Source organism: Eptesicus fuscus, chromosome 8 (assembly GCF_027574615.1).
Source record: "Eptesicus fuscus isolate TK198812 chromosome 8, DD_ASM_mEF_20220401, whole genome shotgun sequence".
Taxonomy (NCBI): domain Eukaryota; kingdom Metazoa; phylum Chordata; class Mammalia; order Chiroptera; family Vespertilionidae; genus Eptesicus; species Eptesicus fuscus.
Window position 1 is genome coordinate 75,784,279 of NC_072480.1, and position 27,364 is coordinate 75,811,642.

Sequence of the window (27,364 nt, forward strand, 5' to 3'; positions counted from 1 at the left end):
ACACACGGCTTGGGTAGGAGGGAAGTCACAAAATGAAACAATCTCATGGGGTTTTGTAACTCTGGAGAAATCCTGTCTGTAGACGTAGGTGTTGCAGAGCATTTCCAGGCCGGAAGTGGGGACGGTAGAGACGCCTTCCTCCCACGGATGTAACCCCTTCTTTTTCCTAACAGACTGTAAAGTGGCTCCTATGGGAGCTGCACCACCGAGTCTGACTTTGGGGTGGAAAGGATAAGAGCCGGTTAGTGTGGAGGTGGGTTTCTGTGATGACTGTAGGCCTGACCTCTCGTGCAATGATGGTGGCCCTGTCCACCCCACCTCATAGGCCTTTGTCTGAGGCAGGGGTCCTCAAACTTTTTAAACAGGGGGCCAGTTCACTGTCCCTCAGACCGTTGGAGGGCCGGACTATAGTTTAAAAAAAAAACTATGAACAAATTCCTATGCACACTGCACATACCTTATTTTGAAGTAAAAAAACAAAACGGCAAAAACACCCGCATGTGGCCCGTGGGCCGTAGTTTGAGGACGCCTGGTGAGGTATGGGGCAGGTGTGGACCATGGTCCTAGAAATCCTGCCTCCCCCTGGGAAGGGAAAGGGCCGATGGTGGCGGTGTACTGTGCTTGTCACAATTGCTCGTCCCCTGCCATCTACCCACCCGGACCCCGGGCAGCCTCAGACCCTGGACCCTGCAGGCTTCGGGGGCCTTCCGTGGGAGTTGTGGAGGAGCACTGGCCCTTGTTCAAACTCCCAGCCTTGGATGACTTTGTTTTTGTTGAAAAGAGAGTTAGGTTTGTTGTAAAAGGGAAAAAAGTATGCTGCAATAAACTTTCCAGTGGAGGAGTCAGGTTAGTGTGTTGTTACTTTTAAAATCAGCTAATAAAATCAGTATATTAGATGAGCAGAAAACGTCTCTGCCTCCTGTTGTGTTACTCTCAGGAGAAACCCCAGGCCTCCGGGCCGAGTGCATGCGAAGCCGCAGGGTCGTGGGTGTTCTCCCGGAAACTGTTTCTGCTCGAGGACCAAGGCAGTGGTTGCGAGTGGACCTACACTGCCTGGTTCTGAGTCCCAGCTCTGCCGCTTCCGGTGCTGTGACCTCAGGCAGAATCTTCTCCAGGGCTTGGCGACTCGTCTATAAAATGAGGTAACAGGCATACTTTTCTCTCAGGGAAGCAAAGATTAAAGGACCAAATGCACCACGTGCTCGGCCTGGCCCCGGCAACTCTCAGATGGGTTCTGAGGAATAACAACGTGAGGCTTTGAAGAAACTTGGAGTTCATCACAGGCCTGGGCCTCTGACACATGCTTCTTGGCCAGGAGTAGTTGGTCCAATCAGAGCTCTGGGGGTAGACCTCACTCCTAGTGTGATCGAGGGGGTCGGCTCCTTGTTAGGACCTGAACTCAGGAGTGAAGTAGGCAGGCCAGCAGAGGTGGGGTTCCGTGAGCCACAGGCTGCCAGAGACGAGGTGTGGGGGACCCACAGGCCATGAAGAGGACACTGGTTCACCACCGAGTGCTCGGGACCACGTGGCCTGTTTTGGCCCTGTTCCCTGCCTCTACTACGGTCTTTCCGTAGGCAGACTTCTGCCCATCCCACCTGCCGCTGCTGTGGCTAGGATTTTAGAGGAATCCTGTGGGCGGTGGGCAGCAGGGACTCACCCTGGGGAATAGGGTTGGATGGGCAGCACCTCTGACACCCATGGCTTCCCCTTTAGGGGCTGAGGCTAGGAGGAGGGCGGACATGGGGCAGTTAAACACAGTACAGGCTTTGTTTAAGAGAAGCACTCAGTGCAGCGGCTCATTGGTTCAGACTTTGTCATAAAAAAACAAGAAATATTAGGGAGCAACTTCCTGACGAATCGGATCCTAGCCTGCTGTTACGTGTCCCCATCAGGTCCTGGTGAACAGTCTGCACCATGCAGCAGGTGAGAGAACGCAGTAGGTGCTTTCCAGAGCAACCCAGTGCAAATCTGCCACAAACATCACAAAGTGGGACATAAACAAATAGTTTAAAATGGTTTTGCAACCATGTTATCTTCTCTTCCAGGCGGTTTTACATTTGTGCCTGTTCTAGAATAGGTTTAATATGTTTCTGGCCGAAAAGCAAGAGTTAAGATGCCTGAAGGAGGCAGCTGATGGATTCGAAGAGCAGATGCCGTGGCTCAGTCTGCTTCTTTCTAGGAAGGATTGTAATTGGGGAGTGAGATACTGAATTCAGTGAGAAACAGAACCGCACAGCTTGGCATGGGCAGGCGGCAGTTCCTGTGCTGTGCATTTTGGAGTGGTGTGGAAGATAATAGTTTAAGTGATTCAGCGTTTGACTGACCTTCAGGTCCAGCTTGGCCGGCAGGAGTGGGATGGAAATGCTAACTTAGACCTCACTCTGAAGAGGTGGGCTGTGGCGGCGGAGGCAGGAGGCCGATGGAGGCCTACTGCAGAGGAACTGAAGAATCTTAGCACTGCAGAGCCGGAAGAGACTGGAGAGCTCCGAATCCAACTAAAGAAAAAGTGACAACGGAATTTAACCTGGGCTGTCCATTTGAGTCCCAGTTTTGCTTATCATGGAGAAGAACAATTGTAACGTGCGTTAATTGCTGATGCCATGGCCCCTGGCAGAGAACTCAGGGTCTCACTTGAATTTCAGAAACCCTGGCAGTCTCAGCCCCCTGTTCCTGGCACCAAAAGCAAATCCCTTCCTTGCTCCTCACTCCTCCCTCCCCCCCTGTCCCCCCCTCACGTCTGCCACACCTGTTCCTCTTCCTTTCCTCTGAGTCTGTTGGAGTTGGTCAATTTAACTCCTGCCTCTTCCTCTTCCCTTTACTGATGGACCTGAGATTTTCTCCTGAGGACACGGGTTTCTTGTGGGGGAAGGATTGGTGCTTGCCTGGTCATTTTTTCTCCACACGGTTGCTTCTCTGCTCCCCAGCTGATTGCGCAGGCCTGTGCCTCAGGGCCAGCTCTGTGGTCATAGGCTCTGCTCTCCATTGTCTCTTGCTGTCATCTTGGTTACTTTTCCATGGATGCTCCATGGGGTCCTGAGCTCTGGTGCATGGCTTTCTGCCTCCCTCCTCATCTCCCTCATCATCCTTAGATCTTGTTATCCTTGCGACTGTATCTTGTGTTAGAAAATGACAATAGTTTTATGCTTTAATTACAAAAATACACTAAGTCCTCACTTAATGTTGCCAATAGGTTCTGCAACTTTAAGTGAAATGGACTTATAATGAAACCGGTTTACCATAGGCCAGTTGATCTATACAAGAGTTAAGTTTTTACGGCATCTCACCAATGTTATAACTAAATGACATTGAGTCAAATGTCATTATTCGAGCACCTGTTATGTAGGGTTTATTTAGAAATTCAAATGGTATCAGAAAATCATAGTCCAGGGTGACTTTTACTACCTTTTGGTGATGATGTTGGGGACCAACTCCTTAGATGTGTGTGTGTTTAAACGTACAAATGTACTATACAACTTCACATAAATGAACTCGCATTCTGTTCCCTACTATTTTATTCCACAAGTTGTCCTGGGCTTTTTCATGTGGGTAAATATAAACAGACTAGAGGCCTGGTGCATGAAATTCATGCACGTGAGGTGGGGGGTGTCCCTCAGCCTGGCCTGCACCCTCTCCAATCTGGGACCCCTCAGGGGATGTCCGACTGCTGATTTAGGCCTGACCCCAGTGGGACCACTGGCTCCTAACCACCAGCCTACCTGCTTGCCTGATTGCCCCTAACCACCTCTGCCTGCCTTCCTGATCACCCCTAAATGCCTCTGCCTGCCTGCCTGGTTGCCCCTAACCGCCTCTGCCTGCCAGCCTGATCACCCCCTAACTGCTCCCCTACCAGCCTGATCACTCCCAACTGCCTGCCCTTGCTGGTCTGATCGCCCCAATTGCCCTCCCCTGCCGGCCTGATTTCCCCCAACTGCCTGCCCCCAACTGCCCTCCCCTGCTGGCCTGATCGCCTCCTAACTGCTTTCCCCTGCTGGCCTGATCTTGCCCCTAACTGCTTGCTCCCCCATGCCAGCCTGATTGCCCCTAACTGCCTCTGCCTTGGTCCCTGCCACCACGGCTTTGTCCAGAAGGAAGTCGGATGTCCAGAAGATGTCCAGTTGACCCGGTCTAATTAGCATATTACCCTTTTATTAGTATAGATAATTGAAAAACAAAACAAACAATCCCTGTCACCATCCTGTTACCACCTCATTTCACAGCCCTCTTGCCCGTCCATGCTTCTCAACCCCAGCCAGGTGATTGTGAAGCCAATGGACAAACTTGATGTCATCTCATTAAATATTCTAGTATGTATCTCTTAAAGATAGAAGCTCTTACACATACTCAAGACAACAATAATTCATTAGCATTGCCAGATAGCTAGTGTTTGCATTTCTCCATTTATCTCAAAATTTGTAAGCTTCTTTTGCATCAAGATCTAACATGGTATTTTGTTTGGATGGGCCCTCATTTATTTGAACCTACTGGTGGGCATTTAGGTTGTTTCCAGTAGCTTGCCTTTACGGTAAGCAGAACTGTGGTAAATATCCTTGTGGGGTGGACTCTCACAATGGCATCTTCCAGGTGATGGTGCTGGCTAGAGGCATTGATTTTTCGCTTCCCTGCGCCCCCCTTCCCTGTCCTAGGAGTGCCCTGATCTTGCCACACAGATTTAAATATAGATATTTGTATTAATTTATTTTGTATTATTTTCAGTAAGAGCCTTGATCTGAAGCTCCTGTTTGGCTATTGCCAGATACAGTATTCCTAGCTTTATTTTTTCCACTTTATTCTTTTATTCACTTGGAATCTATTTCTTATGTGATGAACCATACTTCTAACTCAGTTTTTTAAAAGATGTTTTTATTGATTTTTAGAGACAGAGAGGAAGGGTGTGAGATAGAGAGATAGAAACATCAATGAGAGAGAATCATCCATCGGCTGCCTCCTGCACACCCCCTTACTGGGTATCAAGCTGGCAAACCCGTGCATGTGCCCTGACCTAGAATGGAGCCGGCAACCTCTTGGTCCATGGGTCGATGCTCAACCACTGAGCCACACCAGCTGGGCTCTAACTCGGTTTGTTGTTTTTTTTGCATAGTGCTTCATATCTCATTGTTTTGTAATCTCACTATGATGTTCTTTCCGTAGCAAAGACAAGCCCACAGCAGGTGGCTGACATCAGAAACAGGCCAGCACACGAACAGTTCAGGAGATAGCTGCGTCGTCTCCAGCACCTTACCACTCTCCTTTGTCGGTTCTGTAACAGTTACCCAACGTGTAGCAACCTTGAGCTTCGACATTGTTACCCTGCGGTTTCTGTGGGTCAGGAGTCTGGCTATAGCTGCACTGGCCTCCCAGCTCAACACCCAAAGGTGTTTTATCCTGAGTGTGTGTGTGTGTGTGGGGGGGTGACAGCATCCACTCACTTGCCTGGTTGTTTGCAGGATTCCGTCCCTTGAAGGTTCTTGGCTGGGGGTCACCCTCTGTTTCTGGGCACGTTGGCCCCTCCATGGGGCAAGTTCACATTATCAGAGGGACTGAGTGAGCCAGGGAGAGGGAGAGACAAGAGACAGATAGACACACACACACACACACACCCTCTCTCTCTCTCTGACAAAGGGAAGAGAGAGAAGTCAGTAAGCCAGAAGTCTTGGTCTTTGAGATCTAACCTGGCCTTTGCAGATTAAGCCACCAGATGACCCTAAGCCAGTGGTTCCCAATGTGGGGCACATGCCCCACAGGGGGGGCTATTTGATTTTTAAGGGGGGCAATTCGAGAATGAGTTATTAACAGTGAATTTTTTGCATTTCTTATGGTTCTAGGGGCCTCGTATACAGTATATAAATATATAGTGACATTTATGCATTTCAGTTCTCTGTTATATGTTTTGAAACTTGATTTGCTGTTTTTTCATATCCCTTCATATTATTATTATTTTTATAACAATTTCTTAGTGATTTCTTCCTCAGTACTTCAGCTGTCCTTTTGTTCTTTTATTTTCCTCTTTCATGGATGCCGTGTTCTTTGGAAGCTTGTGTAGACCAAGTTAATGGCCTTTGAGGCTTCCTCCACGTGAACAGGAGTTCACTTTTTGAATAATAAGAATTATATGTCACAGAGGGGGCATCAGGATTTTAGAGATGTTACGTGGGGCGTGGCCAATACAAGGTTGGGAACCACTGCCCTAAGGCCCAAAATGCTGCCTGTGAGGCCCTTCCAGGGCCAGCCTCTCCTGTGGGCTGCTCGACCTCTTCAGTCTGGGCTTTGGGGTCCTTGCTGCAGTGGTTTTCTTTCCATACAAACATCCTGCTCTTAGAGGTCTTCTAGTCTAGTGGCAAGAGTAACTAATTAGTGACCTGGATAGTAAATTAGGAAGTGCACAGAGTCAGGAAGTAGTAGGAAGCATGGGGGCTGCACCTGGAGGAGGGCGGTGAGAACTGAGGGTGCCAAGAGTGCACTTTGGTTCTTCTGGGCAACATCCAGCCCTGCTGGTCTCTCACCAGCAGCTGACTGTCCCTACCCCCTTACTTTCCACGTAAGCCACCAGCTCAGACCACCTTCCTCTACCTCCTCGCCCTGAGCTGTGCCTTGCTGTCTGGTAGTGAGGCTTTATCTCTCTGGCAGCCTTCTAAAGGGGTGTGGGCGGGCAGGCGGTCCCTGGTCTCGGGGTCTCTGTCTTGCTGAAGACTTTGTACGTTTATCCTAAGGCCATGAGAGGCAGTCATGGCTGAGTGTGTTTTAGAGAGAGGGAGGACAGGAAGAAGGAGACCAGTGAGGGGATTCAGAGTGTGGCTGGCGGTGGGGAGCTGGCCTGTGGGTTAGGTCTGTCCTCTCCTGGGCCACTTGTGAAGTGGTGTGGTCATTAGCACCCTTCTTGGGACTGTCGCAGGTTAAATTGGTTTGCATTTCTAAAGCCTGGAACATGGTAAGCACAAGTAAGGTTCTAAATTAACTAAAATAATCGTATTCAATTTTTTAGTTTTCATTTTTAATTGGTTCAGCTTTTTCTAGCAGCATTATGTTTTGATAATATGTTTTACTGTTATTGCCACTATTTTTTAAATCTTTGTTATTGCTACTGTTAATATTAGCTAATATAAGAATAATCAACTTTTATTTTCATTAAATATGAGCATAATAGGCTAATTATAGAAACTAAGAAAAACTACAGTTATGGCAAATGAGTACCTTTGCTATTGGTTTGGATGTTAATATATTTAGCAGTTTGAGAGAGACACATCTATTGGTTGCCTCTCACATTCGCCCTAGCTGGGACCGGGGATTGAACCTGCAACCCAGGTATATGCCCTTGACCAGGAATTGAACCTGTGTGACCCTTTGTTGCATGAACCGATGCTCTAACCACTTAGAAACACTGGCCAGGGCGGCATCTTAAGTATAAGGATTTTGTAGGAAAATAAGTCCAATGCTCTTATCTGAAAATTAATTGCAATTTCAGTAATGCCTTTAAAAAAAAACAAAAAACAACCTGTTGTGATGCTTACAATCAAGTACCTGCAGGTCATAGCTCTGGGCTACAAAGTGTAAGGAAGAAATCCTATGGGTAACTGTAATATTTTTGTTAATTCAATGTCTGTGGTTGTGTGATTGAAGTTTAGTACTAACTGTAAACCTGTCGGAGTGACTTCATGTTGGAAAATCCCAAGGAGAGCTGTAATGGGATTCATTTCCTCATGCTGATAATGGTGTTCCCAGTGGTGTGGCATGGTGCACGGCCTTGGACTGTCCTACTGTCTGAAGAAAGAATGGAGATGAAACAGGTCAGGCCTCCTTCACTGCCCACATGCCTAACGCCCTGGAGTCCTGGGGTGCTGAGAGGAGACACTGAGCAGGTTGGAGTGCGGTCCTGGCGTGCGGGCTCCGCACCAAGGAGAGGGGCGACTCTGAGGCCACGGCGGGTTTGCCGCAGGACCTCATAAATCTTGCAACAGCACTGTCATCAGTGGGCAGGTTTTTGAAGGCATTTCTGTCCACAGTGACAACTCTGCAGCTGGCCTGGGCCCTTCCTGCTTTGAGCACCGGCAGACCAGCACCCCAGGGGCCCTCAGAACTTCCTTGGTCCTGGGCAGACAGGATGATGGTCACCTGTGTGTGGGTTTTTAAACGTTTGCATGTCATGCTGTGATTCTTGTAGAAGCTGTGAGGGAGGTGTGGCTGGGGCTGCTGTCCCCGGTCTGCAGGTAGCGGCAGTGGAGGCTGGGACTTCAGAATCACCCAGGCAGGGGAGCCAGTGGGGATGAAGCAGAGCAGATGTGGGGAGTGCGCGGTCTTCTCTGCAGGGGACAGGCCAGGTATCAGGACTCAGTGGGTTGTCTTAAAGTTGACCACACATGAATCAAATCAATAGGGAGGTGTTTTGTTTTTTTTTCAGGAAAGATGACAGTAATTCCCTGTTATACTTGGTTGATTCTTGTCACACTTCACCAGTGAGGTCTTTGTTAGGTTTTTCAGTTGTCCTTTGGGGCTTATACTCCATGAAGGGGGCGGTGTTTTAGAGAAGCACCTATATGAAGGCTGAAGCTGTGATTCTGGGTAGGTTTTGGGTGATGACGCCGGACCTGAGTTAGTTTGTGTGGGTTTGCGAGAGACCCGCTTTTCTCCTGAATTCCACAGTGTCATCAGTGGTTCTAGTGCAGTGTTCTTAAAGGGCTGAGGCGGGGCTTTGCCCAGCGATGTTAGTGCTACAAGGTCTCCCCTGCACCAGCCGTTGTTGTTCTCAAGGAGAGCAGCCCCGGAGGAGCTGTGCACCTTCGGATGGGTGGACACACACATGTCTGAGGACGCTGTCTGTTCCCACACATAGCCTGGAGCAAGCCGAGTGTGTGTCTGGTCGGGGTTGGTCTTCAAGTCCACAAATAATTTCTGTCACCTTCAGAGAGAGCAAACTAGAAGGAGTCTCTTGGTGGCTGGGGTGAGGGGGTGGGGAGAGGCTTGGTTTCAGGTGTTATTTGGGAAAATCTGTTGGGCTGTATCTCTCGGCATTTAAGAGTAGGATGAACCCGTATCGGAACTGGTTTAGGTTAGTCGTATGTGGAAGCTAGTCGTATGTGGACCTGTCCTGTTCTGGTATTTCTCGCTATAACATCTCTAACTGCTCAGTTGTTGAAAACAATTCTGCTTTGCTCTAGCAACCTGCCACCTGGCTGACCAGATGCCACTGTAGTTCATATATTCCTACAGTTTTGCTCCTTCCAGAAAGGACTTGTAAAGTGTTGTGTTTATCTAAGATCAGGAAACCTAAATAAATTATTTTGGTCATAACCTTTGGTCTTGACACTTTGCAGTCAGTCATATTACATAAAGACATTTGAACCCGCACATTCCCTCTGGGGAGCACGACCACCACTCCACCCCCTTCCCCCACCCCCTCTCCTTCCCCCACCCCCTCTCCTTCCCCCACAGGCAGCATCTCCTAAACTCTAAGGGACCCCACAAGACTTGCAAACAGGGGAGCAATGGGCAGCAGCAGCTCGTCCCAGCCTAGTCCTCTGATCCTGTCCCAAGGCCCTCTTTCCTCTGACTTCCCAGAGAGCTAAGGCAGCCCAGCCTAGGCTCCCCTGGTGCTTCCATGCTAGGCCCGTCCTTGTTTCACTGTCCCCAGCTTTAATAAACGTTCCCTCATAGAAAAAAAAGAACCAAAGCTACAATGCAGCTGTTAAGGTTTGCTTCAAAAGTACATTCAGTGACTTACCCGGGTCATGAAAAGAAGCACTTTTTCATTTTTTTGGTTTTGTTTTGAGGCTCTGACCAACTCGAAGGCCCTTGTTCTGTTCTCAGGCTGAATCACCAGGTTGCTTTCAAGATCGTCAGATGAACTTTCATCACGTTCCCCTGCAGCACGCCTTTGCCAGCCTTTAGACATTACCACTTAACATACATGTGCCATTTCGTAAATAAAAACATTACTTCATTACTGTCTCAGGGGCTAAGCTTTAAAGAGTAAAATCTTCAAATGACCTCTTTATGCTAATCAGGTAAGTAACTCATGGGCTAAGGCAGCCGCATGTGGACCTGGGTGTTTCCCTCCGTGGCTTTCCGCAGCTCTTTGCAGAGTGGTGACCGTGTTGCCTTCTTTTTTTTCCTCCCTTTTCTTTGAATTTATTGTGGTGACACTGTTTGACACAATTGTACAGGTTTCAGGTGCACAGTTCCACAGCATACCATGTGTACGCTGTATTCTGTGACGTTATTTATACCACCCTCTGACAGGGATGGTGTGTTGAAAACCAGCTTTGCCGCTCTCGTAGCTGTTGTATTTATTATGACTGTTGTTGTTTTCTCAGGCCGGTCTAATTGAAGCCAACGGGGAACTGAAGGTCTTCATAGACCAGAACCTTAGTCCTGGAAAAGGTAAGGGCACCTACTTTGGAAATGTGCGTTTGTTGATAAATGTGCGAAGTTTGCTGTATTCGTGAAGTTCTCTGACAGGAAAGCCCTTGTCAGCTGTGGAAACCCACCTTGGGAGCCCTCTTGCCTGGGAGCCCCCAGGATGGACCGGGAGGAGTGGCATTCGGGAGTCACTCAGACACACCACCTGCACACACGCATCAGCGGCTGAGTTTATTTTGGTTTGTAAGTCGCATACCATTGGCAGACATTTAGGAAATGTGGAAAAGTGTAAGGAAGAAAACACAGGACACTTGTGTTCTGTCCACCTCATGGCCTGGAGCTGGGGGGGGGGGGGTGCTCTCCAGGCCTTTGCTCTGTGGCCAGCCCTGAAGCAGATGGACACAAACTCCAATCTAAGGGCTCACGGTGCGGGGCACACCTCAGAGTGTGAACGAGAGTCCACGTCCGTGTATCTTCGTTAGTTCTCTGGGGATCAGTGTTGCTCTCCATCACTAGAATTCAGGGAGGATCGGTTAAAGCCACGCCTTCCCAGCGGTCCCTCAATTTGCAGTTTCCCTCTGAGAACATGCTGGGTACTTCCTCAGGTAAAGTCGTAGCCGTGGAATTACTGGATCCACGTCAAAGATATGTGCCTTTGAAGCGTTGATGTGTGATGCTTGGCTGATTGTAAAACTGCGTTGGTGTGGAGTTTTGATATCAAGTTCGAGCAAGCCCATTTTGGTGCAGCTCATTATGCTATTGCTCAGAGCAGACCCGAGGGAGAGCCTGGTTTGTCTTAAGGAGGTTTTGCTTGCAGGGGTGAATGAAGTCCAGGTGTGTGGCTCCAGCTGTCAAGTCCACTGTCTGTGTCAGCCAGGCTGGGCCCAGAGGCCTTGTGCAGTGTTAGGGCTTAGGCTCTGTTTAAGGATTACTTCTTTCTGCTTTTTCTAATGATTGTCATACCTAAGATTATCTTTTTACTCTAACAATGAGGCCCTAATAAGTGATCTTTTGATGCCTGCTATAGCCTTGGGGATTTGAATCTGGTGCGGGGCCCTCACTCGGTCTTCCTGCTGTGTCCCAGCCCCTTCACGTCTGTCCATCCATTACTGGGGAGCACTGGACAGGAACCCAGCCATCTCCTGCCCCATTCATTCCCCTCTCCCGGAAAGCGAGGTCCCTGTGTGACTGGTGTGTCGTGGGCTCACACCCCGCCCCCTCGGTTGCATCGGGACTTACCTTTAGATGCCCATGGAGGCTCGTGCACACGGCCATATGCTGGCTGCCCATGCCCTTGGCCTGCACCCTGTCCAGGGCTTGACTGATCTCCTCTTGCTCCAGGCCTAGGCTCACGCCTGCTCTCCTGGTTTCACCGGTGGAATGTCATGGGCGTGCCCTGCACTTCTTTTCCCTCTGTCCGAGGATGGAGAGCCCCCTGAGGGATTCAGTATTGGCACACTTTTTTATCTTGATACGTTGTGAAGGCTAATTTTTGGCATTCACAGATTGCGTGAGTGAAAAATTCAGTGTAAGTAATTGAACATTTAAATTTTTCAGAAATTTGAGGCATGACATTTTCTATTAAAGCGATGAAGCAGAAATAATAATGGGAAAAAAAATCCACAAACTTTGCTCCCTTGGAAATGATGGAAGCCTTTCATTCTGGTGTTTATTTTGAGTTTCTTTCCAAGTAAGCTTACTTATAACCACACATTGGCTGTCTTTTTTTTCCTTTTCTATTGAGTTTAATTGTGAGCCAAGGAATTGAATTGGAAGGATTGGAAAAATAATCGTTTCTTAACTCTACTAAAATATGTTGGTGTTGGCTCCCTGCAGCGTTTAAAATACTTGGTGTCTCCCTTGGGCATGGTCTAGCTTCTCTGCAGCCCCCTCGTCTTACCCTGTGTGTTCTCCAGCTCATTTTTTCAGCCTTACTCATCCCACTCGCCTTGACTATGCTCAAGTGACATTGGGAGTTCCCTGACCTCATGCCCAGGCCTCGCTCATCCTCCTGACCAGTCTCGTCTGGTTGCCCTGTGGGTGGTGGAGTCCAGAGCCAGTCCTGGGACCAGTGCAGCCTCTAGGAGGTCCAGGTTCCTTCCTTCTCCCAAGGCCCCTGTCCCTTCTACCGCACAGCAGTGCTTTAGTGAGAAGGCACATGGCGACGTCCCCACAGCCCCACTCTGCAGCTCTCCCCGAGCCGCCACGTTTCTCCTGCTCCTTCCAGAGAATTAGTTTTTAACAAGCGGAGCTATTTGTCTGTTCATGCTGTTCTGGCCGGTGGGGACTTAGATGTGGAGAGAGTAGGACCAGGCCGTCTGGCCGCCACCCTTGTACACTGACAGACAGGTTTTCAGCAGCATCGTAGCCTTTTGCTTCTGGTTCATGAGTTTAAGGATAGTTTTAAGCAGTGTTGTACTAACTTGAACTGTTCACTTTGGGTTATTATATTTCACTAGAAGCCCAATGCACGAAGATTTGTGCAAGAATGGGCCTTCCTTTCCCTGGCTGCCTGCACCGCCTCTCCACTCCGGCCCCGCCTTCCCACGTTGTCCAGAGGCCCTGAGCGGCTGGGGCAGTGTGGAATGCCCCCTGGCTGCTTGGTGCCTGTATATGCAAATTAACCTGCCATCTTTGTTGGGTTAATTTGCATACCCACTCCTGACTGGCTGGTGGGTGTTGCAAATGTATGGTCAATTTGCATCTTTTTCTTTTATTAGTGTAGATTAGCTTGTAGAGCTGAAGAGCCCTGTGAGCAACACATTGGGGTGTCATTTGATTCAGTGGTCACCATGGGCACTTCCCAAGGGGCAGTTGGCAAAGGCTTGGGGTCACAGTGAGTAAGGCCCAGACCCCCCACAGCTCTCCGGAGTCCAGGGAAGTGGTCAGCGGCATGTCCTGGAGAGCCAGTCTCTCTGGAGTGATTGTGAAGGAGCAGGGGCTGGTTCTCTCTGTGGAGGTTTCGGTAGTAAGGATGGGATGGTCCTGAGGAGAAGGCTGTGGCCCAGGCCAGGAGAGAGGCTGGGGCATCCAGGGGCAGGGACTGGCCTCGCCTCCTACCCTGCACCTTGTACCTGTGGGAATAGTTCACCATTGCTCTCACGTCCACCCACCAGGAATTCAGGAGCAAGACAGCGCCTGATTACTGCCACTTCCTGGGAACCATGCTGCCCTCAGCTAAGAACCCAAGACATTCTCAGATGAGGCCAGAGCCAGCATCCAGTTCCCTCCTCGTCTGCTCCTATTGGAGTTCTGGCTTTGACTCACTTCCTTGCACCTGGAACCTACTGTGCCACTGCTCTGGGCCCTGTCACTCCTGCCCCATTGGGGTTCTTATCCTCACACCACTCCCAGTCTCGACCTCCCTGCCCACCCTGCTCCTGGATCACTCCTTTTCTTAAAGCTGCTGCGTTTCCAGACCCCTGTGCCAGCCAGAGTTCTCTCAAGAGGCAGAGTTGGTGGAAAACATGTCTGTATATGAAGGAGGTTTGTTTCAAGGAATCACCAGCCTGTGTGCTGTGGGGCTGGCAGGTTGAAATGGGCAGGGCAGGCCTGCAGCCTGGAAACAGGCAGGAGCTGGGGCTGCAGTCTCAAGGCAGAACAACTCCTCACGGAAACCTCAGGTTTTGCTCTCAAGGCTCTAGGCTGGTTAGATGGTTTATCCAGGTGTTCTTCTTTACTTAAAGTCTACGTTTGTCGATCTCACCACAAAGAGCTTCCAGAACAGCCCCTAGGCTGGTGTTCGATTGGATAACTGGGGACTAGTAAGTGCCTTGGCAAACTGACACATAAAGTTGACCATCACACCCTGCGAGACTCAAAAATCTACTTCCCCCAGAAAAATGCACCGACCTCACAGCCTTTGCATCCACAGGCCCTGAAGACAAGAGTCCCGATGCAGAGTTTTAGACAGTAAATTCTGGGTGCAGTTTTAGTTGTGACAGCCATCTGGGTTGCTTCCGATTGTTTGCTCACGGCTGTAACACTGTGTGAGTCTTTGCACGCACGTTTGTCTTTGTGATTTGGGCAGACGCTTAGGAGTGGAAACTGGGTCACAGAGCACATGTATATATGGCTGCATTGTTTTGCTTCCAGTTGCTCCCTCCGCATCCTCACTAATGTGTGATGTCGTCAGTGTTTTCAGCTTCATGTGCCTGTGGCCTCACACTGTTGGAAGGAGTCTGTCCAGGGTGCTGTGCCTGTCGCCTAAGGCCCTGCCCCTTCCCTGCACCTGGACCTGGATGAGTTCCAGGCCCGGCTGATCCTCTCACTTGGTTTCTCATGGTTCTTGCTTGGGTCTTCTCTTCCAGCCAAACAGTGATGGTGCATAGGCAGCCTTCCCCCACCACCCAGGTGCCCACACAACCCTTCCTGCCAGCCTGCGCCCTGCCCTTCCCCCGCACAGACCTCACCTTGGACCACAGCTCAAGTGTGCCCTTTTTTCTGTACTCTGGGTCTCTGTTTGCACTTCATCACGCTTCCTGCCTTTTCAAACTGAACACTTATTTATTATCCAGATAATATGTGCTCACTGAGAAAAACCCCAGCTGTGCCTGAGAGTGCAGTTAGACATGTAAATGTATGTTAAAGTGCATACTTACTATTTTGGGAACACTTTTCTGCACCCGGTGTCCATGCACGCAGTGCATTGACGTGTGGTGATCCTCTTCATGCTGAGTGTAACTTCAGTTTGTGGTAGCTGGGCTGTTCTGTCAGTTTCTGATGCTACCTTTTGTCACCTGGCACCTTGTTAGTGGGGAGCTCTAATGCCTGTTGATTGATTCGTGACATAAACCTGTCTTTTTTCTGAAGAGCTCGAAGGCCCCTTATGCTAGACATGTGTAGGTCACTGTCTTCAGCTCCTGGGAGGGAGGGCCCATCTCCACGTGCTCTTGCTTTAACCCGGAACATTGCTTCCTGCATCATTGTCTTTGTCTAACTGGAGCGGGCTTTCTCTTGGGACGAATATCATTTTTCCTGCTTCAGTACTGCTTTCCAGCTTTGGGGTTCTGCGGTAGGAAAATGAAAATTTACCAGTGATGTGTGGCTGAAACCTGAGTGTTATTTTGTAATTCTTGAGATGTGTTAACTGTACCCTCCCAAATGCACGCATACGTGCACACGTACACATACACACTTGCACACACTCGCACACGGTGGGTAAATTCAAACTGGTCTCTGTAGTGGTTGGGAGGGGAGCCCAGTTGTGGGAGGAAGTGGCGGAACTTTTGGTTAGCCCCTCAGACGGCTGCCTTCCGGGGGAACGTGGGACAGAGGCATCAGCCTGTTCTCTCCTCCTGTCCTGTGTTGTAACCCAAAGGACATTCACAGCACGGTAGTGACATCCTGCCCTGTAAGCCGTGCTCCTGGGCATGAGGTGATGACCGTTTTTCAGTTAAGTGCTGGCCAGGGAGCAGAAGGGCTGCTACACAGTGAGTGGGCATGGAAGTCACCTGGGATGCGGGTTCTGGGCTGGCCCAGCTGATGCAGCCAGAGCGCAGCCCTTGGGCCGTGGCACACCTCAGCTTGGATCCACGGAGGGGCCCCTGCAGAGCCCATTTCTCCCTGGTTTTCCTGGCTGGCTGATGAGCAGCATGTCTGCGTGGGTCGGGTGTGGCTGCTGTGATGGCCCAGGAAGGAGGCTCCTCCTAGTTGCTCGAGAACTGAGAAGAAGGTTGTTGTGGCTGCTCCAGGGCTAGGCAGTGAAGGTGCAGCATGCAGGGTCGCCACGGTCTAGTCATGTTAATATAACAAAATATTTGTAGCATGGTGGGCAAAATAGTAACTCTTAAAACATTAGATTTCAAGACTTTAAGATGTTTGGTTAAAATTATTTCCAAGAAAACACTAAGCCATATGCTTTCATAATTTATCTTAAAAACCTATACAGTATATAATAATAGAATATGATTACGAATTACAAAAATATGCTTCTATAGTATTTTTAGAATTCTTTTTCTTTTAATGGTTATAGCAATCAGACCATGTATGTTCTTTTTAAAATATATATGTTTTTATTGATTTCAGAGAGGCAGGGAGAGGGAGTGGGAAAGAAACATCAATGATGAGAGAGAATCATTGATCAGCTGCCTCCTGCACACCCCACACTGGGGATCAAGCCTGCAACTCGGGCATGTGCCCTTGACCTGGAATCGAACCTGGGACCCTTCAGTCCGCAGGCTGATGCTCTAGCCACTGAGCCAAACCAGCTAGGGCAGACCATGTATATTCTTAACTCAATTTTTTGCCAAGAAAGGATTTCTCCATTGTATAATGTTATATTTGAAAATATTTTGTTATGGAGTTTCTTTAAAAAAGGCTGGGTAGTACATTTTACAGTTGAAACAATATTATTTCTAGTCAGTAGATTCCTAGACTATTATAATTTAACCTATTTTGTAACTGAAATGTTAATCTGCCCATAAATAGATTGCGTGTGGCAGTCTTTATTAGAAAAATGTGCTAAACATTCTAATTTTTATCGCTAAATTAAACAAAAAATGAAATACCATTTTATTCTTGAGGTTGTCAAAAAGTGGTAAGTCTTACTGAGTCAGCAATTGGCAAAAGCCTAGGAGAGGAACACTGGCTGTTGGGGGTGTGTGCACATGTGGTGTGTGTACGTATTTGTGGTGTATTTGTGTTTGCATTTGTGGTGTGTGTGTATGTTTGCGTGTACACACATTTGTGGTGTGTGTGTGTGTGTGTTTGCATGTATGTGTTTGTGGTGCATGTGGGTGTGTGCGTGCGTGCTCACAGAACAGCCACGTGGAGGTACTGTGGGGAAGCCTGTAATACAGAAGGCCATCTGGGACCTTGGCACATGTTCATGAGGGAAAACGCCTGGGAGGAACCCCTGCTCAGCAGTGGGAGGCCCCCACTTTGACTGCCGCGTTTTAGTAGTGACATACTGACATATTTTCGTATGACATCTCGGTATTAATAGGTGAAATAGCATCGCAGCATTGAAGGAAATCAAGTAGGTCTACGGATAAGTCTCAAAAACAGTGTAAACAGAGTTGCAGAATTCCTTGAATATATGTCATCTTCTAAATCTTAAAGGGTCACACAAACATTTTTCTTGGATTCATATGTGGACAGTATGAAAATGGACTGAATGCATCCATCAGGCAGTGGTATTTGCAGGCGGGGCCCATCAGGGAGCAGGCAGGGCCCAGTCGGGGAGAGGTGGCTCAGTCTGGGAGTGTAAGGTTAGCTCTACTGCTCAAGTCTCTTTAGCAAATACAATAAAATGGTAATAATAATTCTAGGTGTACTGGAGTAAGACTGTTTGCAAAAATAGTTCTTTATACTTGAAGAGTTTCTCAATAAAAACACAAGGGAGAAAGCCTGGTGGGAACGACAGATCGTGTCGGCAAGCAGATGGAAGGAGGGGGCCCTGGCCCCAGCCCACTTCTGCCTCGAAGCTCTGCCATTGTCCTGAACCCCCCGGAGTGCTCCTCGTTTCCCTAGCTGGGCCATAAAGCGGGAGTCCCAGCTTGGGGCTCTGAGCTTGTCAGTTTATGGAAAGACAATAACGGTGGTTCTGGGGTGGTATGTGTTGTGCCGTGCAGTGGGTGGCAGATGTGCTGGACCAGGTCTGGCCCTAGAAGATGACTGCCTGCCTGGTCCTGCCTGTTGATGTGTTGACTTCCACAAGTTTGCTGTGCAGAGTGAGCTTTAAAACAGTGATGTCACAAGCACTGCCTGAGCTGCTGATGTTGGCAGTGATTGCAGTCTCTTTTCTTTCTTCAATTCACTGAAAATTAGATCATCACTTGCATGTTAAAACAAAACAAAACTAATGTTACCTTTTTCAGTGAATCAATTTAGTATTTCAGAAACTTATTTGTCATTAATCTATATGTGTGAGTCTGAAAAGTAATATGTTTAATTGTCTGTATTTTAAGTCTCAGTGTAAAATAGAATAACTTTATTTTTGTCTTTTGAAATATTTTTACATATCAAACAATATTCAAAATGTTTGCTTTTGTTAAGATATACAGTTGTTTGTATGGAAAATAATATAATCTATACTAATAAAAGCGTAATATGCTAATTAGACTGGATAGATTGGACGTCTTCCAGACAAAGCTGCAGCCGCGGTGGCCAGCAGTGGCAGCAGCAGTGGGGTGATGGGGGCAGCGCCTTCCCCTGATCAGCCCGGTTGCCTCCCGCATAGGAGCGGGCCTACGTCATCAGTAGGACATCCCCTGAGGGCTCCCAGACTGTGAGAGGGGGCAGGCCGGGCTGAGGGACCACCCCCAGTGCACAAATTTTTGTGCACCAGACCTCTAGTCTATATGTATAAAAGTCTAAGTGACCGTTCCACGGTTTCAACTGTTTGGTAGCTATGAAACACACTAACCACTAGGGGGCAGATGCTCTGACCGGTAGGCCCCATCGGGACTGGGTGAGACAGGCTGGACATGCCCTGGAGCCCTCCCGCGATCCCTCCCCGGCCCCCATCGTGCATCAGTGCAAGGGACCCCACCGATGCAGGAATCTGTGCACTGGGCCTCTAGTACTTAATAATAATACAAGAGCAAACTGTGTTTCGTGTACTCACAACTGTAGACCTGCTTTTGCCCCACCCTGCAGATCTCTATTCTTAGAGGAAAATAAAAAATTCAAAGCAGATAGATTTATTTACAGAAAATAATTTAAATATGTTTCTGTTGGTTAGATATTCATGTTAGCCAGCTGGTCAGTTTCGGTTATTAAAGAGAAATTAATGTGTTTCTATGTAGCAGCAAAATTCATTGGTTATTGAATTTTGAAGAGGTCTGTTCTTTAAAATGCATGGATTGTAAAGGGTTCAGTGAAACTTTAGGCCAGGCTACATTGAAGACGATGCCTCACTAGTTATTTGGAGGTCGTCATGATGCTGAACTGGGTGGAAATGAAGGAAAATGGCACGCTGGCCCCGGGTGAGGCCTGGTCGTAAAACCACCACTTCAGACCCCGAGAGGATAGGTGGCTCCCAGCTGGTCTGCTTTAGGGAAAGCAGAAGGGTCTCGAGGCATGACCAGAACAGGAGTTTCTCCTCTTCTCTTGTGGTAAAGGCCCGGAAGTCAGCTTAGCTCTCACCTGAGCGTATTCTATTCTGTGATTGTCATAGAATTAGAGCCTTTTAAGAGCTGTTATCTCTACAGCTTGTAGTACCACCAGAACATTCTGTGGATGGGCTGACAGGGGTTTGGGGCAGGTTGGTGATAAAACCTGTGGCCACCGGAGCCCTGGCTCCAGAGAGGGGCTCATTGTAGGGAGAGCAAGCCGTTGTGTCCACGCAGCCCCCTTAAATCGAGAATTAAGCCTGGTAAAGGTGTGTATTATTGTCCATAGATCTAAAATGGTAAAAGTGGGGAAGGACTTTCTAATTAGGAGCATCATTGACCTGAAACTCACTAGTAGCCTTAATTCAGCAAAGAACTCACCTCTCGTTTCCTTGCGTTGCAGGTGTTGTGTCCTTAGTAGCTGTTCACCCCTCCACAGTAAACACGCTTGGGAAGCAGCTCTTGCCAAAAACGTTCGGACAGTCATCCAATGTCAACATTACACAGCAAGTGGTAAGGGGCCCCAGGTAGGGTGGGCTTGTGGGTTCGGGACAGTGACCCTTAGGTTCCAGCTTGGAGTTTGGAGTGTGAGGTCTGCTTTCGCAGTTTCCTGTTGAATGCTCGCAGTGCTGGGACGGTCGCCTTCCTCGGAGATCGCAGGAGCGTGTGGTTAGAGCGCAGGGGGTCTCCCCCGCTTCTGTGTCCTGCTCCTGGCTGGCCTTCCCCTCTGTGCGCGTGGACGGTGGGACTCAGCCCAGGCCAGGCAGCTTCCCCTGTCGCTACGCGCTCCCTGCCGGTCCTGGATCTGCCCTGCAGGTTTCTCAGGTGTGCCACGGAGAGCTCAGGTAGAGCGGCATGGAGTTGTGTGGGGGCTGGCTGCACCTTGGCTCTGGCGCTCCTTGGGGCGGGTGTTACCTGCCAGGGAGACGAGGGTGGTGTCCGTGTTCAGGTCACGTGGGGTTAGGTCAGTGCAGGCTGTCAGGGTACATTGTGACAGGTGTGTCCTCGCCCTTGCCAGTTCTACGGGAGGGGGCCAGAGGTGGATCTGCTCTGCCAGGACTGTGTGAGCCCCCGATCCCATGTTGCCCCTCCGTCCCCCCGCCAACAACCAAACAGTTCCCCCCTCTTCTCGCCGTGACTCTGGTTGGGCTGAAGTCATTCCTATTCCTGGGCCATGCGCCCCCATGAGAAGAGAAGGGTGTTACCACCCACCTGAGCTTGTTCACATCTCAGGCTCCCATTTCTGGGTGATCACCCTTGGCAGGTATATAACTGCTTCCTGTCACTTAGCCCCTCAATAAAATTTGGCCACGTTTGCTTAGCAAAATGGCTGTGATTTTTTTTTTTTTTTTCAAAGCAAGTAGTATGTAGACCACATTTGGTACATCATGGTTTTTCAGTAAATGTCTTTTTGATATAAGCGAATATTCCATTTTATGTTTTAATTTATAATTAATATTTTAAAGTACTGTATATTATAGCAGAATTTAGCTTGGGAGTATGTCATTAATTATAGGAACAGTTCTATTTTTAAAAAAAATATATTTTTATTGGTTTCAGAGAGGGAGAGGGAGAGAGATAGAAACATCAATGATGAGAGAGAATCATCGATCGGCTGCCTCCTGCATGCCGCCTACTGGGGATTGAGCTCGCAACCCAGAAATGTGCCCTTGACCAGAATCGAACCCGGGACCCTTCAGTCCGCAGGCCAATGCTCTATCCACTGAGAGCCAGACCAGCCAGGGCAACAGTCTTATTTTTATTAAGTGTAAATAGTTGGGAAGAAACTTACAGGGAGATTTTTCTGTTGGTGCACCGTAAACTTTGTCAGTCCAAAAGTTAAATCACTGATTTGAATCAAGCTGTTTTGGGTGGAGCTAGTAGTGGTAATTTATCCTTTGCAAAACCCCAGGACTGTGAATTAAAGCCTACACATTGCAAATGTCTCTTAAAACTTTATGTACCAAGGAATTAAAAACAAAGAGGACTGGCTGATTCTGACATGAGAGGTGAGACTTCATTGAACTTCATGTGCGTGAAAATGTAACCTGAGGTTTGTTAGGTCTTTCCACATCACCTAATCGGTGGTCTGGGTGTTTGGCTCACAGCCCAGATAGAGGTGTTCCCCATAGGGCAAAATATCCATATAAAACAGTGAAAATAAAAAAGCAAAGAGAGAAAACCCGCGGGTGCTGCTGGCCTCCACTCCTCCACGAGGATGTGGGTGATGCCAGTGAGTGCAAGGAGCCCTCCTCGCTCGCCTGTCCTGTCATTTAGGAAGGCTCTTCTCACAGTGAGCAGTTATTGAGCCCTTGCTATGTGCCTGGCCTTCTGGCTTTCTGTTCTCATTGCAGAATAATTGGTCTGAGGAAGAGACGCAGGTTAGGGAGAGGCCAGTAGAGAGGGCATTCGTCTCTGGGCCCAGCCCGAGTGTCCGGTGGGGCACTGACCCTGAAGTTAGGTAGCCCTCTTCTGAGCGGAGCTGCAGCACGTGAGGCCAGTAAGTCTTGCTGGTGCCCGCCCACGTGGGGTGTGCTGGCATTCTAAATCTCCTCTCCTGAGAACGTAACCAACTGGGTCCAGGAAAATGTGCTGGGTAAGTGCTGTGAGTGACAGGTCTCCATGTTTCCCAAACTGGACCACGAGCCTTAGCAGGTGTGCATCCTCCACCATGACGCAGCGCCCCGTACATGGTAAATGCACGTACCTGTTTAACAGAAACAAAAGTGTCACAAGGCATTCCTCCTCTCTGGGAGATTTGTTATCTTCTCTATCCTGTTTAATCTTTCAGAAAATTCACTGGTTTATTTGACTTCCTGGCTTTTGAGTGAGGGTGATCTACAGTTTGAAAAACACTGGGATGAAGTGCTTATCATTGGAAATGTGAATGAAAAGAATGACATTCACTTGAGCTGTTTTCCTTTCCATGTTTTGTGGATCATTAACATTGACAGGTGACCTGGGCTTAGGGATAATTTACAGAGTGCCGGGTCAGCTGTCCCGGGGCCACTGCAGGTAACACACTTATCCCGCTAAGAAGGGGACTAGAAGGAGCGTCCAGCTTAAAATAGCCCGGTGGCAGCCACAGCGAGTCCCTAAGGCCACAGTTCCCCCTCTGCCCTCGGGTGAGGCTGCCCTAGCATTCGGTGCCTGATGTTAACATGTTCAGTGACATCACTTTGCTGTGTAGTAACTCAGAAAGTGTTTCTCAATGATTTCCGGGCCAGTTTATCAGTTTAGAGAGAGTCAGACAACAGTATTGAAGAAATCGAAATTAGATTTCACTTATTGAGCTATAATTGACATACAACAGTATATTAGTTTCAGGTGTACAACATAACGAATTGATACTTGTACACACTATGAAATGATCACCATAAGTCTATATATTGGTCATCATATATAGTTATACATTTTTTTCTTGTAATGAGAGCTTTCAAGATCTGTTAGCATCTTTCACATATGCAATGCAGTATTACTAACCGTGCTGTGCATTACCCCATGACATTTATTTTATAGCTGGAAGTTTGTACCTTGTGACCCCTTTCACTCATTTTGCCCATCCCCCTCCGCCACCCTCCACCTCCGAGCTTGAGTGTTTTTGTTTGTTTGTTTATTTATCCTTTTAGATTCCACATATTATAAATGAGTTCGTACAGTAATTGCCAGAAAAGTTGGAATTTTACTTGGCTGTACAATGTCTGTATGTTCCCCAAGTTAATATTTGAATATTAATGGATAGGACCAACGTTCTAAGTGCTTGTTAAAAGATGAAGCAAGGTTTCCCTTCCTTTGGTGAAGAGATGGGTGTTGGCTGCTCAGACAGCCAATGAGGGGCATGTCGGCCCGGGCACCCCAAGACAAGGGCTTGTCCCAGGCTATGCTGTGGGCATTGAGACCCCTTGCCTTTGTTCCCAATGCTGATCGTTTCCCTTTCCCCTGCCCTGTGCTTTTTGGGGTGCCTGGGATCCCCCCAGAAAACTACCATTGGGATGGGCTTCCCACACTCGGACAAGCTAATGGGGCACCAGAGTCGCCTTGTGTTCCTTTTCTTCTGAGAGCTGTTTTCTGGTTTTTGGCCTCATTTTAGTGCCCCTGAAGGATAGATTTTTATCCTTATCTATATCACTAAAAGGGAAGTAAAAGAGGACAAGAGGGAAAATAGAAATGTGCTGAGTCCTCCCAGAATCCTGTACCTGGGACATGTGATTTACACCCCACGGTTAAATGCACCTGCCCCGGAGGTGCACGCTGTTCTGCTGGCTTGTTTGTGCTGCCTGATGTTTCCTGCTGCTGTTGTGTAGCTGGAGAAGATGCCTGAGGTTGACGAAGGGAAATAAAGACACGTTCAGAATAGTGTGGCCATATCTTCGTAGTTCAAAGGGTCGGCTGTTGGGTTACTCACATTGTCATTGTTCTTTCTGATATCTGTGGTCATTGCCATTCAACAGCGGCTGTAGGTAATGAGAAATGATAAAATGGCAGCGTCATATGTGGGAGATTTCTGATTGTGTTCTGAATTGTCTTTTTTGACTGTAGGTAATTGGTACGCCTCAGAGACCTGCAGCGCCAAACACTATCGTGGTAGGAAGCCCACACACCCCTAACACTCACTTTGTCTCACAGAACCAGCCTTCAGACCCCTCACCTTGGTCTGCCGGGTGAGCACATTGCCTAGAATTGTAACCCCCTAGCTCTCTGTGGCCGTAGGGGCTGAACGTCATGCCAGAGGATTTTAAATGTCCCATGTGTGCCCAGAAGAGATGTGTAGTCAAGGCACGCTTTTCCTCGTAAAGGAGGTCAGGCTGCGGGAGAGCCGCTCCCCTGTAGTTTTGGGGTGATGGTTATACTGTAAAGGGCAGAAGAGCTGCCCCCCCCGCTGTAGTTTCGGGGTGATGGTTATATTGTGGAGGGCGGGAGAGCTGCCCCAGTAATTTTGGGGATATGGTTATATTGTGGAGGGCGGGAGAGCTGCCCCAGTAGTTTTGGGGTGATGGTTATACTGTGACGGGCGGGAGAGCTGCCCCCCTGTAGTTGGGATGATGGCTGTACTGCCCTACAAGGTGTGGTCAGCTTTTGGGGGAAGAAGAGGAGGGAGCTGACCTTTCAGCACAGTGGTAACCCTGCCACTTTCCGTTGTCTACACTGGAAAGTAGCTTTCAGGGAATGATGTGTAAATGTGATGGACTCTCAGCAGCTTCACCCGCTGCAGCCACATGGAACTGCCTTTTCATGGCGCTAGTCCCATCGGACGGCCCCACCACACTGTCACTTTGATCCTTTCTTCCACTAAAGCAAACCAATTTGAGAACAGTTTTATTTGAAGGTCAGCTTTGCGACCTTCTTTAAAAACTAACAAAGAGACAAAGCTATAAAATCATGTCTATTTTGGTTCTCAAGCAAAAATCATCAGTCCCCAAATTCATCCAGTTAGAAACCCAGAACCACCCTTTTCCTTGACGTGGTGACTTAAAGTTCAGACATTTGGGTTCACTCCTAATCTGAAGCACGCTCCGTTCTTCAGCATTCCCCTTGTCTGTTAGCTTAAATTCGCCCTAAAAAGTCCTAAATTTGCAGTAAAATTTTCATAATTCCTGATGTTGATCGACATTGTTTTAAGAAGCAGTGTTTAGTGTATTTGATACCCATCAGCTATATACTGGGTCCCATCCTTTTGGGTGTCTGCCCCATTTTCCCTGAGAGTTGAAGATACAGACGTGAGATCTGGCCTCTGAAGAAAGAAAGGAAACATTGGACACCCATTGGTGGTGCCGAGGGTACTCTTTGCAGACGGAGCCAGGTTCCCCTGCCGTCTGTGGCAGGAGCTCCAGCACCTGCAGGACTCGGGCCCTTGTGTAGCTTGTTAACCCTTTTAGGTAAACGTGTCTTAATTCAAGGCTGCCTCTAAGAATGCTAAGGGCATTACTTCTCCTTTGTATTTTTGAAGGAAACGCAACAGGAAAGGCGAGAAGAACGGTAAGGGCCTGAGGCACTTCTCCATGAAGGTCTGCGAGAAGGTGCAGAGGAAGGGAACCACGTCCTATAATGAGGTGGCCGACGAGCTGGTCGCGGAGTTCAGTGCTGCCGATAATCACATCTTACCAAACGAATCCGTAAGTATGCGTGGTGTGGGTATGGGGCGGCCAGGAGTTACTGGACGGCCCACTGTGTTATCATTTGAGACAACTTCAGATATACAGAGAGGTCCGAGAACAGTACAAAGGAATTTTTTTCTGACCCATTTGCAGATAGGATGCCCCATTATCCCTAAATGATTTTGTGCGTGGTTCTGGCTCTGCCTGCCGGGCGACCTCCCCCTGCAGAAATGCCCCTCTGGCCTGGCCCGGCTGGTTCAGTGAGGATGGGTTAGGAGTGGTGCCGGCGGCTGCAGTGGGTTTGTATGACACACAGCAGATTGACAGTGCACTTCCTTGATTGAGTTCAGGGTCTAACGTTTAACGTTGATCTGTGAGCTGTCCTGGATCGTGTGGAAAACTGCTTCACCTTCCCCAGGCTTATGATCAGAAGAACATAAGACGGCGAGTCTACGATGCCTTAAATGTGCTGATGGCCATGAACATCATCTCCAAGGAGAAGAAGGAAATCAAATGGATTGGTCTGCCCACCAACTCAGCTCAGGAATGTCAGAATTTAGAGGTACACAGCTAACCTTTTGTGTTCGAGTGTCCAGGGAGAATCATGCCTCCAAAGCAGGTGTTTTTGTTTGCAGCCTTGGTGCTGCTAAGGGTCTTATGCTCTCTGCCTGGCCTGGACCAGGTGGACAGGTTTTTCCTAGTTTCCCAGGGTCTCTGACGTTGGGGGGCTGTCCTGTCTGTGTGGGCTCTGCAGGCCCTCACTGTGGGTGGGGAGGTGGTCGGACCAGTGAGGGCAGTGAACTCTAGTGTAGGTCAGTTCTGAATCCTAACTTTTGGGATTTTTAATAATTTTTTAAAAAAATTACATATTGAGTTGAGAGAGAGACAGAAACACTAATTTGTTGTTCCAATTACTTATGTACTCATTGGTTGATTCTTGTATGTGCCCTGACTGGGGATCAAACCCGAAACCTTGGCATATAGGGATAATGCTTTAACCAACTGAGCTATCCTGCCTGGACCCAGATTTTAAAAATATCCTATAGCTATATGCAGAAAGTGAGAGAAGACAGGAGAAAAACATGCAGATTTTGGATTGAAGAAAAACTTGCCCGTGTCTTGTCTCATGTGCCGTGTTCTAGATTGGTCTGCTTCCCATCATTAGATTCAGGGTGAACATTTTCTTCAAGAGCCTGCTTGGGTGACATTGTGTTGACACGGGCTTTAAACTCTGCTCTATTAAACCAATTGCGATGACTTCTCGTATTGGTGGTTTGTTTTTGAAGGTAGAGAGACAAAGAAGACTTGAAAGAATAAAACAGAAACAGTCTCAACTTCAAGAGCTTATTCTACAGGTAATGAAAGGCTTATCTTTGGAGGCAAGGTAATTGTAATGTCTTTAGTAACTTGCAATTCATTCTATTCCTACATGGTGAATAAAATCTCTACTTTGAGGTTTTGGATGTGAATTTCATAAATACTCACTGGGCTCATCCTGTGAGTGTGTCGTTGATACGAATGCTCTTGAACATGGGCCTTGTGGCCGCAGATTGTGTGAGTGTTAGTATGTGCAAGTGTGCATGCTTGTGAGAGTATGCAAGCACGTAAGAGCACATGTATGAGCATGCATGCATGTGTGAGTGTGGCCATGAGTGAGTGCATCACTTGTCACAGAGTGTCCAAATGGCAGGAGTGTTAGCCCCTCAGGAAGGGAGCATGTACACATTCCCTGGGGTGTGTGTAAAGTGTGCTCTGAGTACCAGACCCCAGACCAGGGGTGTGAGATGCAGAGTGAGCCTGAGGTGGGTCTTGGCAGTTACTGGTCAGAGGTCAGCAAAGATGGTCAGAGAACAGGTGTCAATG

At 48.3% G+C, this 27,364-nt stretch overlaps 1 protein-coding gene across 3 annotated transcripts in view; it reads left to right on the plus strand.

Annotated features, from left to right (window-relative positions):
• Positions 1-27,364, plus strand: part of TFDP1 (transcription factor Dp-1) — a 47,733-nt gene that overhangs the window by 12,870 nt on the left and 7,499 nt on the right. Inside the window, exons 3-8 of one of the 3 annotated variants that reach the window (XM_054719986.1) lie at positions 10,305-10,371; positions 19,810-19,919; positions 23,946-24,067; positions 25,354-25,519; positions 25,920-26,063; positions 26,788-26,856. In XM_054719986.1, the coding sequence (XP_054575961.1) occupies positions 10,305-10,371; positions 19,810-19,919; positions 23,946-24,067; positions 25,354-25,519; positions 25,920-26,063; positions 26,788-26,856 (678 nt within the window). The remainder of the gene's footprint in view (positions 1-10,304; positions 10,372-19,809; positions 19,920-23,945; positions 24,068-25,353; positions 25,520-25,919; positions 26,064-26,787; positions 26,857-27,364) is intronic. The other 2 variants (XM_054719988.1, XM_054719987.1) reach the window with 2 other exon arrangements.